The sequence below is a fragment of the Lipotes vexillifer genome, unplaced genomic scaffold (genome assembly GCF_000442215.2).
Source record: "Lipotes vexillifer unplaced genomic scaffold, Lipotes_vexillifer_v1.1 scaffold442, whole genome shotgun sequence".
Lineage (NCBI taxonomy): Eukaryota > Metazoa > Chordata > Mammalia > Artiodactyla > Lipotidae > Lipotes > Lipotes vexillifer.
Genome location: NW_006790311.1, coordinates 264,730 through 281,419, shown reverse-complemented (window position 1 = coordinate 281,419; position 16,690 = coordinate 264,730). Strand labels below are relative to the sequence as shown.

The following is a 16,690-nucleotide window of genomic DNA, read 5'->3' as shown; positions in this document are numbered from 1 at the left end:
CCCCGCTCCTCCTTCCCTCTTGTCCGCCCGTCGGCTCTGAGCCCCACCCCCTTACCCTCCTCAGGAATGCTCCTGGTCACCAAGGGGCTTTCAGCCCCCAGCCCCTCCTGGCCTTGAGCTTGAACCTTGATTTGAATATGCGTCCCTGGGGGGAGTCCTCTTAGCACAGTACTTTGCTGGCTTGGGGACTGTAGGTCCAGCACTGACCAGCTTCCCCCATCAGGACCTGCTACCCTCCAAGACACCCGGAAACCTTGTACCAGCTGGACTGGGCCATCTACCTGTGGGAGACAGGACAAAGCACACCAGGGGGAGAGCTGGAGCCACACAAGTCCTCCAGTCCCAGCCCCTCCTCCACTCACCCATCTTCCCCAGCCACTCACCTCGCACTCTCCCATACCCATTCTTGGAGGCCCCTTTGTCCCCCATCGTCATCTCCGCCCTTAACCTCATCCCTAGGCCACACTCACAGTCCAGGACACCTGCAGGGTCCGGGGCCCAAGGACTACGGGCTCCTGAAGACGCACAGCCACTTCAGCCAGTCCCCGCTGGCCTCTCCACGGGTCCTCCTCCACTGGCCCAGATGGGTTGCTGTCTATTGACCAAAGAGCCCACTCAGCAGGGGCCACCGGGACAGGGAGTCAGGACTGAGAGTGTGAGTATGTTCCACCTCTGCCCTGCCCCACAGACCACTACTTAGTACCTCAGAGCACATCCCAGGGTCAGGAACAGGCTGGTCAGGGGAAGAGCTTCCAGAGGTGGGCCAGGGTGTCCAGCTAACACGAGTATTCTTTCTGCATGACTACATATGCGCCCTTTAAAGGCCCTGTTCCTCATCTCTCACATGAAGATGACCCTCCAAGTTTCCTTCTACTTATAATCTGCGTTATCTGTGGGTAAAGCCTCAGAAGTGAGGAGCTACCAAGATGACTGAATCAATCTTCCTCTCTTTCTCTCTCTCCTCTTCTCTTGTTCCCTCAGTGAAAGGGAAGCATGACCACCTATTCCAGGCCGGGCCACCAGGGCAGACCTGGAACCAGGCAGGTGCCATGGTTTGCGGGGAGGGGGTGCTCTGCCACGTTGCACGTTATACCCGTGATCCGGAGACCCTGACCTTACTCACCCTGGGTGCGGACGGGCTTGGAGACGGGGCTGGGCTCACTGAGGCCCCAGGTTCCCACGGCTCGCACCAGGAACAGGTAGATGGTATCGGGCTGCAGGCCACTGACGGTGTGTGTCTCCAGCTGCACGCCATCTGCCACCGTCCGCCACATGTTGCCAGAGGCTTGGCTACAACAAGAATGAGGTGACAGAGCTGTCTGAGCCCAACCTGTCTATTTCATCTCATCCATTCTCTGTCACCCCCTACTATCTCCTCACCCTGGCAAACCTCTCGCCACAACAGCAAAGCCTTTAAGGACACAGGGGCCCCTCCTTGTAACTTTCCATGTTTGCATTCAAAACCTTCTCCCTACCTGAAGGCCTCTATCACGTAAGAGGTGACTGTGGCCCCAGCTTGTGGGTTAGGCTTCCAGGTCAGGGTAATGCTGTTCTTGGTAATGTCAGTGACCACTGGTTGCGAGGGAGGCCCCGGAGGGGTACTGTGTTCTGTAGGGGGGTCTGGTGATACTCCCCAGTCTTCTGCAGTAAGGAGATAATCTTTGAGTAGAAGGATGGGGAAAAGATGGCCCCAGCGTAACCTTCCTCCTTCCCAGAGGAGCTGTGGCGCTGTGACAGTGGTGATGGTGGAGGCGGGACATAGTGAACTAACTCCTGCTCACATGTGCCTCCCAAGGGCACCACTTCTGTCCTCCTTTTCCCCACCACCATGGCCATGGCACTTGGAAGATAAAATCAGTCCTGGGGTTTGGGGGAGGTACTGGCCACCTTTGAAGCAGGTTTGGAGAAGGGCGCTGGCAAAACAAGGGAACAAAGGAAAAACTCACCCCGCCTCCTAAGCCAGCCACTCCAGGTGGCCTCCCCTGTGGAACTCTTGGCCACACAGCTATAGAATCCCATGTGCATCTCCTGCAGGAGAGGGCGGAGGACTGGCAAACTGGGAGTGGAGCAAGGTAGGGCGAAGGAGTGGAGGTGGGTGTACAGAAGGATGGGGAGGATGCTGTCCGCTCTAGGTGGTCTGAGAGCAGAGGGGCAGAGGTGGAGTTCAAGTTGCAGCAGGTACTAGAGCTGGGCATGTGGAGCACGTGGCCATTCTCAGTTACCTGGGCCCCAGGAGCGAGACTCACCTGCACACTGGCGATGTGCAGGGTACCGTTGGCCATTAGGTTGAGCTGGACGTCATCCCCTTGCAGCCACTGCCCATCCTTCTTCCACTGGACACTAGGTTGAGGGTTCCCAGTCACTCTGCATGGCAGCCACACAGAGGAGCCAAGTGCCAGTGTCTGATTGGCTGGTCCCTGGAGGATGATGGGAGGCAGCCCATCCAGGGAGGCTGAGAGAGGAAGAACTTGGGCACCTTAGGCGAGGCTCCTGGGTTCAGGCAACCAGCCCCTTGTCCTCATCTCTGCTCCTTCACTTCCCCTCCCCTGGATATTGCAGGGGGGCTTCCATAACCATCTGTTGTCTCTGTGTGGGATCAGCCATCTATTAGTGGCTTCTGTACCTGATTTCCAAACTTCAAGGACATGTCTCAGGAACATGCCTCTCCCCTTGCAGACATATTACATAGAATCCAAGAAAAACAGATCTCTTTAAGCCATGATTTCCTTCCAGGCCATGAGTCCAGCCCTGTCTCCATGGGCACGTACCTCCTTTCACCTCCAACAGAGCCTTGGCCAGGATGCTGCCGGCCACACTGACAGCCTGGCACACGTAGTAGCCAGCATCCCCGCTCTGCACTTCAGTGATGCTGAGCTGGCCTCTGGGAGAGACTGAGAAGCGCCCCGTGGGCTGAAGTGACTGACTGGGGAATAGCAGGGCCTGGGGACAGAGCAAGCAACCAAGCCACCTGGCAGCTGGCAGGGAGAGCTCCCCGTTCTCACCAACCCCAGAATCCAGAGAATTCCTAAGCTTCTAGCTCATACTCTGTCCCAAGCCAGTTTTGTGACCTTAGGCAAACTAGTTGACCCTATTCACAAGAATAAGAGAGTTTTATTAGATGATTTGGGGGTGCACATCCCAGCTCTACCAGTCAGGAAACTGAGCAAGCTATTTAATCTTCCTGAGCTCCAATTTCCCCAGATTTGACTCTTAGAGGATACTTATGAGGATTAAATCAAGTGATTACCTGAAACTCTTTCAATACATTGGATGATAAATGTTACGTACTTTCCCCTTCTTTCTGGCTTTAACATTTTACATTAGATACACAGAAGGTAGGGAAGCAGGTTTTAATGGCACCATGCTGAGCCCCTGACTGACACTTATTCCCACCCTCTACTACCATCTGCATTTTGATTCATTTAAGAATCTAATTAAAATGCAGCAGCCCCCAGTGCTAGAGAAGATGTTGGAAAATTGTGGCTGTGGATTTGCAACGAGGTAGTGGGTGGCCTGGTTTCCCAGTGGGATGGGGTTAATGAGACTTATTTTATTATACTGACCCTGTTTCCCAGTAGCAAAATTCCCACCCTTCTCTTGGAGGGAGTTACTTGTGTTGTAACTTTAGTTAATGTTCATTCCAATTCTATATGCTGAGATCTGTTTGCTAAGGTTAAGGGGTGTCTGTGAGTTCCCCCTGGTGGAAGTCCTCTGTCATTAGAAAAGCGTGTAATGTTCTACCCTGAGCAGCTTTGGTACAGTACTCACTTTCCAGAGCAGAACGTTAAAGCCCAGACCCCAGGCGTGGGGAGGAGGAAGGATCTAATTGGATCATGCTACATCCTCAGGACAGCCTTGCCCAAAACAGAAAGATTCTCCAAGAAATTACCATACAGGACTGTTCCCTACCACCAAAACATATTATCATATGTTCCAGGCCTTTTATATTCATTATCTTATTTAATCCTCCCAAATAACTTGCACAGGTTTCTGGAAGGAAAGCTAAGACTGAACCCCAGAGAGAAGTTTGCAGAATGTAGAAGGAGGAAGGCTGAGACGCAGAGGAGAAGCTGGTGGGAAGGCCTGTGGAGCTGGCCACCTACTTGACTTCCCTCCTTTTGCCAGAAGATGGCAGGCGGGGGGTTTCCTTTGGTCTCGCACTGGAAAGCTATGCTCTCTCCAGGAGCCGCCATCTGGTCCTGGGGCTGGGTCACCAGCTGGGGTGGGACTGGGAAGGGGAGGGGAAATAAAGGAACAGGGAGTCAGGGGTACTAAGAAGGGAGACAGAGGGAACAGGAGAGAGACACCTGGGCTTGGCTTAAGCAGGAGCGGATGTCCGTCTCTCGCTCAAGCCTCTGCTTAGCTTTCCCATCCTTCCTCTGCTTCCAGAAGTCTCAGGGGATGCATCGTATCTCCTGCTCTGTCCTTTCTCCTCATTCTCCACCTCCACCCATCGTCTGTCTTCCCTCGCCTCATCCCTGCCGCAGGCAGTCCCAGGTGGGGCCCTCACCGTGAACACTGAGGGAGCCGGAGGCTTCGGCGCGGCCCACGCTGTTCTCCGCCACACAGGTGTAAGTCCCCTCATCTTCAGTGCTCACACGCCCGATCCAAAGGCTGTGGTCGCTCCGGATCTCATACCTGCTCCACCCCCCACCCCCAGGCTGGATTGGCCACAGCTACAGACCCTTTCTCACCCACCCAGGACAGACACCAGGATCGGGGTACATAAGGACAAGGTAGACCTCAACAGGGAGAGAGGCTGGTACCCATGGACCCATGAACGGAGGTGGGGACTGGTTAGCGCAGGGGCCACAGGCTCTGGGGAGCAGACTTCTCTGTGCCATCAAGTGAGAGGCATCTGCCTTCCTTTCCCCCCCCCACCCCCCCCCCGCCCCAGTTTTCTAGGGCTGGGTATGTTCTTGAGCTGATTGGGTCTCCCTACAGGCAGTAGGAGGGGGCTTCTCACCTGCCTGTGGGCAGTTCCCCATCCTCCTTGCGCCAGCGTAGACGAGGCGGGGGATCCCCCTGCACCTCACATGGGAAGTCCACGGGGGCATCAGCCAGGACCACCTGATTCACTGGTCTACGCAGGAATGAGGGACGCTCTGTGCAGAGGGAGTGAGTGAGTAGTCAGGGGGTCTGCTCAGTTACTCACTCCCCAGGCTACACACTCCCATAACTCCAAAACCCCACGTGCCTACCCAGGACCACAAGTTTGGCTGCCCCACTCTCCCGTTCTCCTGCCATGTTGGAGGCCACGCACACATACGTCCCTGCATCACTCTTGAGCGTATGTGACATCATCAGCTTCCCTCCACGGAGCTGCAGAGTAATAATGGGAACTTTGATCCTTTATAGCCATCAAAGCATATTTGTTTATCTGATCCTGACAGCAAGCCAATGGAGAAGACCAGTGAATTTGACCCACTTATCAGATAAGGAATCCTTGAGTGATTTGCGCAAGGTGGGGCTCAAGTGTATCATTTCTCCCACAGCCCAGACCACCTCCCACCAGTCCCTGGGGCATCATAATCCCCACCTTCTTACACTGATTCCGGTCTACCTCTGCTGATTTATCCCCACTCAGTAGCTGACTCTCAGCCTCTGGTTAGCTAATGCCCCAATTTCAAATCTCTTGTCTTATCGCCTCCAGGTCATGTCCCCCCGCCCCCCCAAGACCTTTAGATTCAGGCCTTCCTCCTCTGACACACGTCCCAGACCCCTAGCCTAGGGCTTCGACCCTCAGGATGTCCCTGGCCCCGGCCCTGGCTGCCGGTCGCATCCCCAGCCGTGGCCCCGCCCCTCACCGTGATCCTTCCCTCCTCCTCCTCGAGTCTAGCACCATCCTTCCTCCAGGACACGGAGGGCTCTGGGTGGCCGCGGGGGGGCACACATTCCATTACCGCGGGCTCCCCCACGGCCGCCACCACGTTCCCAGGAGACTGCCGGAAATCATCGCGGAGGACTGGAGAGAGGGAGAGCGAGAGCGAGAGCGAGAGAGAGAGAGAGAGAGAGAGAGAGAGAGAGAGAATGAGAATGAATGACCAGGGGAATAAATAGAGTGTGGGGTGACATAACTGGGTGAGGACACAGGAAAGTGTTTTGGGGAGAGGTGGATCACCGCAGACCGCAGACCGGAGGTCTTCCTGGGTTGCGACAACACCAGGCCCACTTCGTCATCCGACCAAAGCGAGGGCTTTAGAGACCAAAGGTCTTAGTCCCAAAGGGAAGCTGCTGAATGGGTTGAGATTGGGCCTGGCTCTGGACGGGATTACCCGGTGCCCTCCCGCCTTCCCGAGGCTCTGGAAGCAACCAGGAGACTCCCACCTGCCACTTCTAGAGAGGCGTTTCTACTAGACGCCGCTCCCAGGTAGTTGCGCGCCACGCAAGTGTAGACACCCTCGTCCGGCCGCGCGCGGCGCCCATGCACGATGCGCGGGAAGAAGAGGGCGCCGCTGGGCAGAAGCAGGCGGTGTGCGCGTGGGTCCTCGCGCGCGGTGGCCACGCGCGCCCCATTCTTGTACCACTCGATGTTGGGCCGCGGCCGGCCCTCCGCGCGGCAGGGCAGAGTGGCCGGCTCGCCTCGGGAGACCAGCAGATCTGGCGGCTGCTCCACGATGCGCGGCATCGCGTCCTCCGGCCCGACCTTTGACCCTGAGGGGGGTGGGGGGCGCAGAGCATTCAGACCCGGAAACCGGGAGAAAGATCGAATCTCCAGAGAGAAGAAAGATCCCCTCCTGCCCACCCTCTCTGTGTGTAGGGTCGAGTATCTCCTTCGGGACAGGTGCCCCGCACGTCCTTAGGCTGGAAAGAAGATGCCTGCGGACAGGCAGATCAGTAGAGGAATCTGGACACCTGCTCCTAGGCCGGCTTTCTAGAACGGCTAACGACGCCAGCCTCCTGCCAAGGTGAAGTGCAGAGTGACTGGGCCACGGCTTGGCAAGTACACCGCGCCTCTAGCCGACTGGTTTTCAGTCCCCGGCCCGCGCTGGTTCACAGACCTGTGAACGACCATAAGCGGTGCGCCGGCGCCGACAATTTGTTCTTCGCCTCCGCGCGGTCCCGGACCAGCGCTATGGAGACTGTGGCCCAGCCTGGGCGCCCCCCCCCCCGACTTAGGAAAGGGAAGAAGTGAATGATGGGCTGAGGGCTGGGACTCCTTACCCTGGAGCCCGTGAATGGGCACAGTGCCCTTCCTAATGACACCGCACAGATAATCACGTTTCTGGGTCCTGTGAAGTCACAGGGATTGAACGCAAATGATGATGGAATAGTGAGTAACGCTCCTTTTCTAAGAGGGCATAGTTTTCAACAGATTATTCTACATGTTGATATAGTTAAGAAAGGCTAAGAATCATTGAGAGAGGAATTCCTCACTTTCCTTGGTCACTCAGATGCGTTCACCCGCATGTCTGCTCCTGCCCCTCACTTGGCCTACAGACTTCTGCTCGCTTCTGCTGCAGTTTGGGATCCAGGATCCTCGAGCGGGATGAGCGCAGACGCCTACCCCCAGATTCGTCAAAAGTGGATTTGGATTTGTAACCTATGGCGGCCAGTAGGCGTCGCTGCCGCCTCGCGTAACCTGGTGTCCTTAAATAAGCAGGGACAGCCCCGTGCTTCTGTTCTCTGCCTCCCCTCCCCCGCCCCCAAAGCCCCACGCCACCCCCAGTTCCAAAATCCGCGGGGACCTCTTGCTTCCAGCCTCTGTACGGGATTGGGTTTCATTTCTCAGCCCCGGCTCTTAAGAAGTTCTAGTGGAGACAAAGCTGCTGCTGCTATCCTGGGGAGAGGGTATCTAACTGGTCAGGGACAAGAAGATCGGTTTCCCTCCCACTTAGGGAAGGAAGGAATTTTTCTCGATTTCCTCCCTTTCAGATGGAAACCTCTGCTTCTCACCCGTTTCTTCTCCACCATCCCATTCCAGTCCCCGTTTAGGCAGACCAGACCCCACGTGAGCGACCCTAGAGTGGATAAGAGCTCAAGGGGTGTCGTGGGCTGGAATCTCAGACGCTGACACTTCCTAGCTGTCAGAACTAGGGCGAATTGTTGAACTTGTCTGGGTCGAAGTTTCTTTACCTGTAATGTGGCAGTAGTGATAGGGTTGTCACAAGACCAGAGTGTATGTAAAGCACTCCGTGAATATGGCTATTCTACCATTAGTTAAGGGCTCTTCCTCCCTGGCCCACCTTACCTTATCTTGACCTCTACAGTCTCTACCTGAATCAGATTCTTCCAGGCCCCAAAATTCCCTTTCCCCCCTTCACATGGCCTTTGGGTGTAATGGAAGTTGGTTTGTTATTGCCAAGCTTTACGTTGCTTTCGTGACCATTGGGATACTATTCATCTGCTCTGAGTTTGTTTTCTCAGTCACGAAATGTGACCATCAACGCACCTCCTTAAATTTTCGAGTTTGAATGAGGCAATGTGTGGAAACACTGTAAGAGCGCGAGGGGAGCAGAGGCGTGTCTGGGGTGTCCGTGAGAAGGGCTCTGTGCTTAACCTCCTGAGAATCTAAGAGGGTCAGGAGGTTGGAGAATCCCATTCAATTCCCCATCTTCTTCCTCATTGCTCCCTCCATACAATCCACACCCCTCTCATCGGCTCTTTCCCCCTAATTCCTGTAGACACAGCTGCAGGCGTCCTTTCCCTGGAATTTCTTCCCTGTCATTCCCGGTGTCAGGAGATGCTTCGACAACAGCTAATGAATAGCTAATGACCATTGCTAATGAGGCTCTGGCGCTCCTCCCGCAGCACCTGGAGTACCCCACTCACAAACACACATCCATTGCCTGGGTCTCCTTTCTTGCCACCTTGGAGTCCCCAGCACGGTGCTGGTAGATTCGAGCGGATAGAGGCGGAGGGATGAAGGCTGTGCCCAGAGGGGGATCAACAGCAAAGTCGTTCAGGGCTGCGGGAGTTCCCGATGCTGCCGGCAGGGGGCGCAATTGGCCCTCTCCCCAGGCTCCGGCATACCTAACTCTCGCCGCCTCCCCGCAGCGCTAGGGGAAAATGCGCTGTCTCAATCATTTATTAATCACCGTAATTAGCGGTAATGACCTCCCCGCCAGCGCTGCCCGCCCGCCGCAGCTCTGCCGGGGCGGGCCGGCGGTGAGTTCTACCTCTGAGGGGCAAACTTCTAAGTTTCCCTGAAACGGTCGCCGCCTCCGTCACCTTCTGTAGCAAAACACATTTAACATTTTGGCGTCATCACCCTCGTCCTAAGTGAGTTCTTGGAAAACTTAAGGTCCCGAACGGAACCCTGTTACCTGGGTGGGTCACCGAGTGGCCGGGCTTGGCCCAGGCCCTCCAGCGACCGCCCCCCCTCCTCTACCCTCCGTGCTGTGGCCTCTCTTACTCAGGTTCTTGTCACCTGGGGTGGCCGTGGGCATCGGTTGGGGAGGAGGAGTGGGGGACTCAGCTGCCAACTCCTCCCAAGCCCTCGACCTCCCGCCGACATCCCCACTCAGGTGCTTTAAGCCCCAAACTATCCATTGGTCCCCACCACCCGGGAGGCGCTGGGAGGCGCGGGAGGGCGTAGCTGGGGGTCCCGGACCTTGGGGCAGGAGCGCTTTGGACTCCCCGTCCATGCCGCCCTCCCACCTTACCCCATCCCTGGATCCGAAGTCCCCGTGGGGCAGGGTCTCACCGTTGAGATAAGGATCGCCGGGGATCAGCTGGCTTTGGTTGAGCGTCGCCACCGAGGAGTTGAAGCCGAAGAGCAGGTCGCTGGAGTCAGAGATGTCCCCGCCCAAGGAGTCCGCGAACAAGCTCATCTGCAGCAGCGTTTTAAGCAGGTAGCGCAGCATGGCGCGACCCGACTGGGACCGGGGCTGGGGCTTCGGGGCCCAGCCCCTGGGTCTGAGACCCGCGGGCCGGGAGCCGTAAGCCCCTCGACAGCCTCTGCGCGCTGTCCCAGCCACGGTGCCGCTCTCCTGCCGGCGCGCCTGGGTACGGCGCGTGCCTCCGCGTGCCCTCCTCCTTCCCTCGTCCTTCTCTCTCCACCCCCCCGTGCCCGGGTCCCCCGAGAGCTAGGCGGGCAGAAAGCAGGTGCCACGCGGATCACCGCGTAATTAAGGGATTAATCCGCCGCCTTCCACCCTCCCACCCCCACCCCGACGGCCACTAGCAGGGCCAGAGACTAGAGTCGCGTCGCGCGCGAGATGCGGAGTCCCCGCCCCGCGCCCCGAGTCCCGCGTCAGCTCTGGACACCTCGGGAGTGTTTCCCTCCTTTCTCAAAGCACCCAAGATGAGGGATGAGGTTCTTTCGGACTCTGCCCTTCTGCCCGACTTCAAAGGAGGAATCCCTCCTCTCTTTTCCTCTTTTAGGAAACTGAGGCAAAGGGCCAGACCGTTCCTCTAGCTCTCCAAGTCCTGGCTTCCACTTCCTCCCAAGTCCCCGGGCTTTGCTGCGGGAGTGCGGACGGCTGGCGTGGTTTGGGGCGGGAGTTGGGAGTGGGTGGAGAATAATTCCGCGGTGCGTCCACCCCTTTGCCCAGCAGTCGCCTGGTTTGCAGCCGAGAGACGGGAGGGGGATGAGGTGGCGCGTCTTGACCAGGGAGTCCTTGCCCCAGACGCACCACTAATCTAGTAGTTCCTGAGGATACTCAACAGGGATAAAACTGGAGGCGGAAAGCCCAGGGAAACCCAGGCATCTCGCATCTATCGGCATGCTTTTGCGTTACTTTGCTCTGACATATTTTATTAAATTGTCTTACCTTTCGGAGGAGACTGAAGGGGAGCCAGGGAGTCTGGGGCTAAGACAAAGAGAGCAATATTGTTCCTGTAAAGGCAAGTGCAAGAGAAGACATGGGGTTGATGGAAGACTCGCTCAAATCTGTTCAAACTTGATAACGATCCTCCTTAGGGGGAGGGGACACGATAATCCCCACCCTACCCCCCCACCCGCCTGCTTCTGGCTTTTCTGGCGTTCTTTGTACCTGAAGATCTCCCAGTCGCCCCCTCCACACACACACACACACACACACACACACACACACACACACACACTTTCCTAGGCTAAGGGTGGCCTTGGGGTGTCAGGGGAAGAGAGACCCGGGCCTATCTGAGCTAAGGCCCTGCCGATGGTGGGGTTCTGGTTCAACCGGAGGGCTCCGTGTGAGGAGATCACCTTTGAGGGGTGGCTGCTTCCGAAGTGGGAGGAGGCAGGTGAACAGGTCAACGTCCTGAGGGGTGGGTGTTACACAGACGTAGACCCCATCGTAAGCTAAGTCAGGAGTTGGGTATTTCAGGCAGGCAGCGCTCAAGTGAGCTAGAGACTTAGTCAAGGGTGGGGGCTTGTCCCCAAACTCCTCCCTCAATCCTCAGAGCAGCCCTTGGGGCCCTCAAACGAACGGACGTTTAGGTGCCTTCCTACGGCCCCCCGCCCCGCCTCAGCTCTGCGCGTGACTTCGCCAGGCCTGAAGCAAGAAGGGCGGAGGCGGGGCGGGGCAGTGGGGCAGGGTGTGCCCCACCGGAGGCTGCGCCCTAGGAGCTGTTCTTTCAGCACCCTGTCTGTCCTTGCTGGACTAGGAATCTGGCGCCCCACAAACGACTTAAACCCCAGCGGACCTTAATTTGGGGTAGGAGGAGCTGGGGGCACATTCTTTCTCAAGGACCAGATACTAAGAGATAGGACCTGACGTCCCATCCTTGTTCCAGGACGAGGCTGCATTCAGATAAGAGAGGTGATAAGGGATAGATTTTCCCACCAGAAATCAATCCCTTCAGGAATGACGAACCCAGACGTCCCAATCCTTTATTTGCCAGTGAGAAAATTTCACACTCTGGACCTGTTTGCCCATCCGTTAAGGAGAAATTGGACTACTTGCTCTGCTCTGATGCTTCAGATTCCCGGTTCAGGAGCCCCCTGCTCCCCTCCCTGCTGAGCCACCCAGGTCACCTGGGTTCCATCACGTCAGAGGATGAACCAGGACAGAAATCCGGCGTCCTGGCACCAGCCCTGCTCTGGGGCAGGGAGGGCTGCAGCAGACAGGAAACCGCATCCCACCATGTGGCTCCTGCCCCATCCTAATCCCCTGATTTGCTCCCGGTGGGCCTCTCAGCAAACACAGGGCCCGCCAGCGTCTAGGGGCTTGTCACCCTGTTAGCGGATTTGTTCCCAGAGACAGCGCAGTTAATTGGCCCTTTATGTGGGGATCAGGGCTATTTGCTCAGGGTTCCCTGAGCGGAGGCTGCGACTCAGCCCATGGGCAAGGCTGCTTCCTAATCCCTGGCATTCTGGGTTTGGAGGCTGGACAAAGTAGGGCCACTCTCTTCCTTCCCGAGACTCTCCTGGCCCAAATCTCCTGTCACTCCTTCTCAAGACTCTTTTCTCTCTCCCTACTTTTTGCTCTTGTTTCTTCTCTTTCCTTTTTTTGTACTTCTCTGTATCTCTAGAATACTCTCCCTTTAAACCAACTCATATTAAATGCCAAAAGAGGGTGCAGTACTCAACTGGGGTGTATTGGAGAATAAACACCTCCCAACCACAGCCCAATTCCCAGCCCCCTCAGGGTCCCTGGAGCCCTGGATTTAGTAGAGCGTGGGGCAGACAGTGGGCAGAAAAAGCCCAGCCTCCCTTTCTTAAGGTCCGATGGGCAGCCTGGACACTGGCCCTGCACCTTTTCCAGTCCGACTTCTCTCTATGCTGTTCCCACAGGCAGTTCTGGAAGGAGTTTGCCTCCTATTCGTCTCCCCACTGTCTGCCCCACCTCACCCCACAAACGACCAACACAACTCTGGCTTCTACCTCTTGCTTAGAGAGAGTAGGTAACTCGCTGCATCTGTCTCCCTTTCCTAACCTGTAGACCACAGGCGCTGGTACAGCACCTAAAGCAGCGGTCCCCAAATTTTTGGCACCAGGGACCGGTTTTGTGGAAGACAATCTTTTCCACCTATGAGGGGTGGGTAGCGGAATGGTCCAGGTGGTAAGGTGAGCAATGGGAGCAGCAGATGAAGCTTCACTTGCTCGCCCACCACTCACCTCCTGCTGTGCAGCCCGGTTCCTAACAGGCCAGGGACTGCTACCGGGTTGGTGACCCCTGACCTAAAGCACTCAGTGTGTGCACTGTAATTGGAGGGTCCTCGTCTAACTTCCACCGTAGGCTGGAGAAAGAATTTGAGTTCCAGGCCCCTCCCTTCTGCTGCCTGCCTCAGAAGGTTACTTCTTTCCCAGGGTTTTATCAGTAACAGCCTGCACTTCAGAAAGAGTAGAAAAGAGAAGAGGAAGCTTTGAGGGGAGTTGGCAAAACAAGAGAATAGCAAGAGGCAGAGAGGATGGGGAGAGTTGAGTCTCTGGAGAGAGAGGGTAAGTTTCTTCTGATAGGGTCATGGAGTCTGGTGGGAAGAAATGTGTGTCTGGGGTGGGGGCGTGGGTGTTTATGGAGAGAATATCTACCTCAGGCCAACTTCCGTGGCCTAGAGCCATCACATAAGCCACAGAACGTAGCTGGGAATTTTCAGTGGCCAAGCTGGGGGCTGTATGGGAAGCTTCTTGGTAGTTCAAAGCCTGCATGCCAGCTGGTAGTGGATGAGCTGCTGGCATGTAATTGCCCAGGAGGGCAGTCTGAGGACAACCCCCCTATCTCACACTGATTACTGCCCCTGCCTCTCCCTAGTAGTACACACACACATACACACACACACACACACATACGCAGAGTCCATTTACATCCCCCCAGAGCCTGTAGCCTCCCATCACTCTCTCTGCCTTGGTCCCTTCCCAGGGCACTGATACACACTGAGCATATGTGTGTGTGTTTGTTGGGGAGGGGGACAAGGAACTAACATCTGTCCCCCACCGCTACTAGGCTATGCCTGTGAATGGCTCAGCAGGGTTGCTGGCTTCAGAGCAATGATGCCAGGGGGCACTGACCCAGCCTTCAGGGGCCAGAGGGCCAAACAGGAGGGGGGATCAGAGAGCAAAGAATAGGCCCCCCGGCTGGAAAGCAGACAGCAGGAGCCAGCCCCCGGCAGGAGCCAGGGTCTGTTGGCTCAACCCCTGTAGCTGCTGAGATAATAGGCCAGGGCCCCTTGTCCCAGAGCGCACTCCCCCCCCCCACCCCGGCCCCCCACCCCTGGGGTTCCAGTGGAGGAGCCTGGGGGGAGTTAGTGTGCAACACACACCGCCAAGTCTGGAAATTTGGAGGCAACTGGGCAGAAATGTCCACATCCCAGTAGATGGAACAAAGGCTAGGGAGAACAAGAGCTTTCCTGATTCCTTTTATTAAACTTGGTACGGAGCAAGCACTCTGTACATATTGGTTTAGTGAATACACCCAGTTAACTAGTCAGTCCTCACAACAACTGCCCCCGCAGAGCCCACTAGCCTTCCCTGTGTGCCTCCCATTCATTCTTATTCTCTGTCTCTGTCTCTGTCTCTCTCCCCTTCTATATTATTTTCCTAGGGCTGCTATAACAAAAAACCACAAACTAGGTGGACAAAAACAACACATATTTATTCCCTTTCGCAGGCTGCAAGTCTGAAGTCAAGGGCTATGCTCTTTCTGAAGGCTGTAAGCAAGATTTCTTTCTTTCTTTTTTAATATTTATTTATTTTTTTAACATCTTTATTGGAGTATATTTGCTTTACAGTGGTGTGTTAGTTTCTGCTTTATAACAAAGTGAATCAGCTATACATATACATATAATCCCGTAACTCCACCTTCTTGCGTCTCCCTCCCACCCTCCCTATCCCACCCCTCTAGGTGGTCACAAAGCACCGAGCTGATCTCCCTGCGCTATGCGGCTGCTTCCCACTGCCTATTTTACTAGCTATCTATTTTACATTTGGGAGTGTATATATGTCCACACCACTCTCTCACTTTGTCCCAGCTTACCCTTCCCCCTCCCCATATCCTCAAGTCCATTCTCTAGTAGGTCTTTATTCCCGTCTTGCCCCTAGGTTCTTCATGACCTTTTTTTATTCTTTGTTTTTTTTAGATTCCATGTACATGTGTTAGCATACGGTATTTGTTTTTCTCTTTCTGACTTACTTCACTCTGTCTGACAGACTCTAGGTCCATCCACCTCACTACAAATAGCTCAGTTTCGTTCCTTTTTATGGCTGAGTAATAGTCCCTTGTACACATGGGCCACGTCTTCTTTCTTGTCTCTTCCGGGTCTGGTGGATGCAGGTAGTCCCCGGCATTCTTCGGCTTGTAGACGCATCACTCCAATCCCTGCCTTTGTCTGCACGTGGCATTCTTCCCTGTGTGTGTACATCTTACAAGGATACGAGTCATTGGATTAGGGCCCAGCCCAATCCAGTGTGACCTCTTCTTAACTACCGAAAAGTTCGTACTTCCAAATAAGGTTACATTCTGAAGTTTAACCCAGTACACCTTCTTTTTCTGTTTTTTTTTTCCTTCCCTTTCCCCCTCTATTATTTCTGGTACTCTGCTAGGGATCCTATTTTGTTAGTTTAAAACAAGTTTTATTATCCTAGGCATAATACATGCTCATTCAAGAATATCCAAGCAGAATAAAAGAGTATGAGATGAACAAAGTCCTCACACCATTCTTATCTTTCTTCAGCCTGTGGTAGCTACAGACGATTTCTTGTGTATCCTTTCAGATTTTAAAAAAAAGCATATATCTCTCTATCCTCCTTAAAACACAAATATGATCATATTAATTGTACTGTTTTGCAGCCTGCTATTTGTTAACATCAATATGTTTAGGGTATCCTTTCACATCAGTATATATAAATAGAGCTGACAAGATTTTACTGGTATGTGGAAACCTAAACATATTGTAGATTTTATGGTTAATATTAGTAAATTAGTTTGGGGCATGTTAAGTTTGAGATGCCTGTTAGAAATCTCAGTGGTGTCATCAAATGGGCAGTGGGATGAACTAGTCTTGAAGTTCAGAGGAGCAGTCTAGGCTAGAGATATAAATTTGAGAGCCTTTCAGCTCTATTATTTTAAGATATTGTTGGTCATTTTTATGTACCTTTTAGGTTCAGGCATCATTTGGGGGGGGGATGGTTTCCAAAGTAATTAAATAAACTTGAATTGCTTATAAAAAAAAACTTGAGAGCCTTCATCATATAAATGCTATAGAAAAGCCACAAAACTAGATGAGATCATCAAGGGAGATAGAAAAAAAAAGCAAACAGGTTCAAGGACTGGAGCTTTGGTTACTTTAATATTTAGAATTTAGGGAGTTGAGGAGGAAGCATAAAGAAAGCTTAGAAGAGGTCAGAGAGATAAGAGGAAATCTGGGAGAGTGTGGTATCCTGGCAACCAAGTGAAGGAGGAGGGAGGGATCTATAGTAAATGGAATAAGAAGAGCTAGAATGAAGACCGAGATGAGTCATTAAATTCAGTAATGTGGATGCCACTGTGACCTTGTTAAAGTTCTGGTGGTTGGGTGGAAGCAAATTCTGACTGGGGTGGCATGAGAAAATAGAAGTAAAGGAATTAGAGTTTTGCTGAAATGGGAAGATTTGTGGGGAGAAAGTTGAAAAAGAAGTGGGATCAGAAATCTCTTTTAATAAAATGGGAGGGAGAGCCTCCCTCTTCTGTGCTGACTGAAATTACCTAATAGAGAAGGGACATCCACAATTCAGAGAAGAGAGGGGACAGTGGCTGGAGCAACGTCCTTGACTGGAGAGATGATGGGTCTCGTGCACAAGTGAACAGTTTCACTTAGGACACAGATCGTTCTTCCACAATCAAAGGAAGAG

At 54.1% G+C, this 16,690-nt stretch overlaps 1 protein-coding gene across 1 annotated transcript in view; it reads right to left on the bottom strand.

Moving 5' to 3' along the window:
- Positions 1–9,806, bottom strand: part of ROBO3 (roundabout guidance receptor 3) — a 17,837-nt gene extending 8,031 nt beyond the window's left edge. The window contains 14 exon segments of the mRNA XM_007463638.1: positions 56–281; positions 471–595; positions 1,124–1,290; positions 1,476–1,641; positions 1,947–2,028; positions 2,247–2,452; positions 2,769–2,940; positions 4,104–4,228; positions 4,511–4,638; positions 4,967–5,105; positions 5,202–5,322; positions 5,808–5,965; positions 6,328–6,654; positions 9,647–9,806. Of these exon segments, the coding sequence (XP_007463700.1) occupies positions 56–281; positions 471–595; positions 1,124–1,290; positions 1,476–1,641; positions 1,947–2,028; positions 2,247–2,452; positions 2,769–2,940; positions 4,104–4,228; positions 4,511–4,638; positions 4,967–5,105; positions 5,202–5,322; positions 5,808–5,965; positions 6,328–6,654; positions 9,647–9,806 (2,302 nt within the window).
- Positions 9,807–16,690: the final 6,884 nt, after the last annotated feature.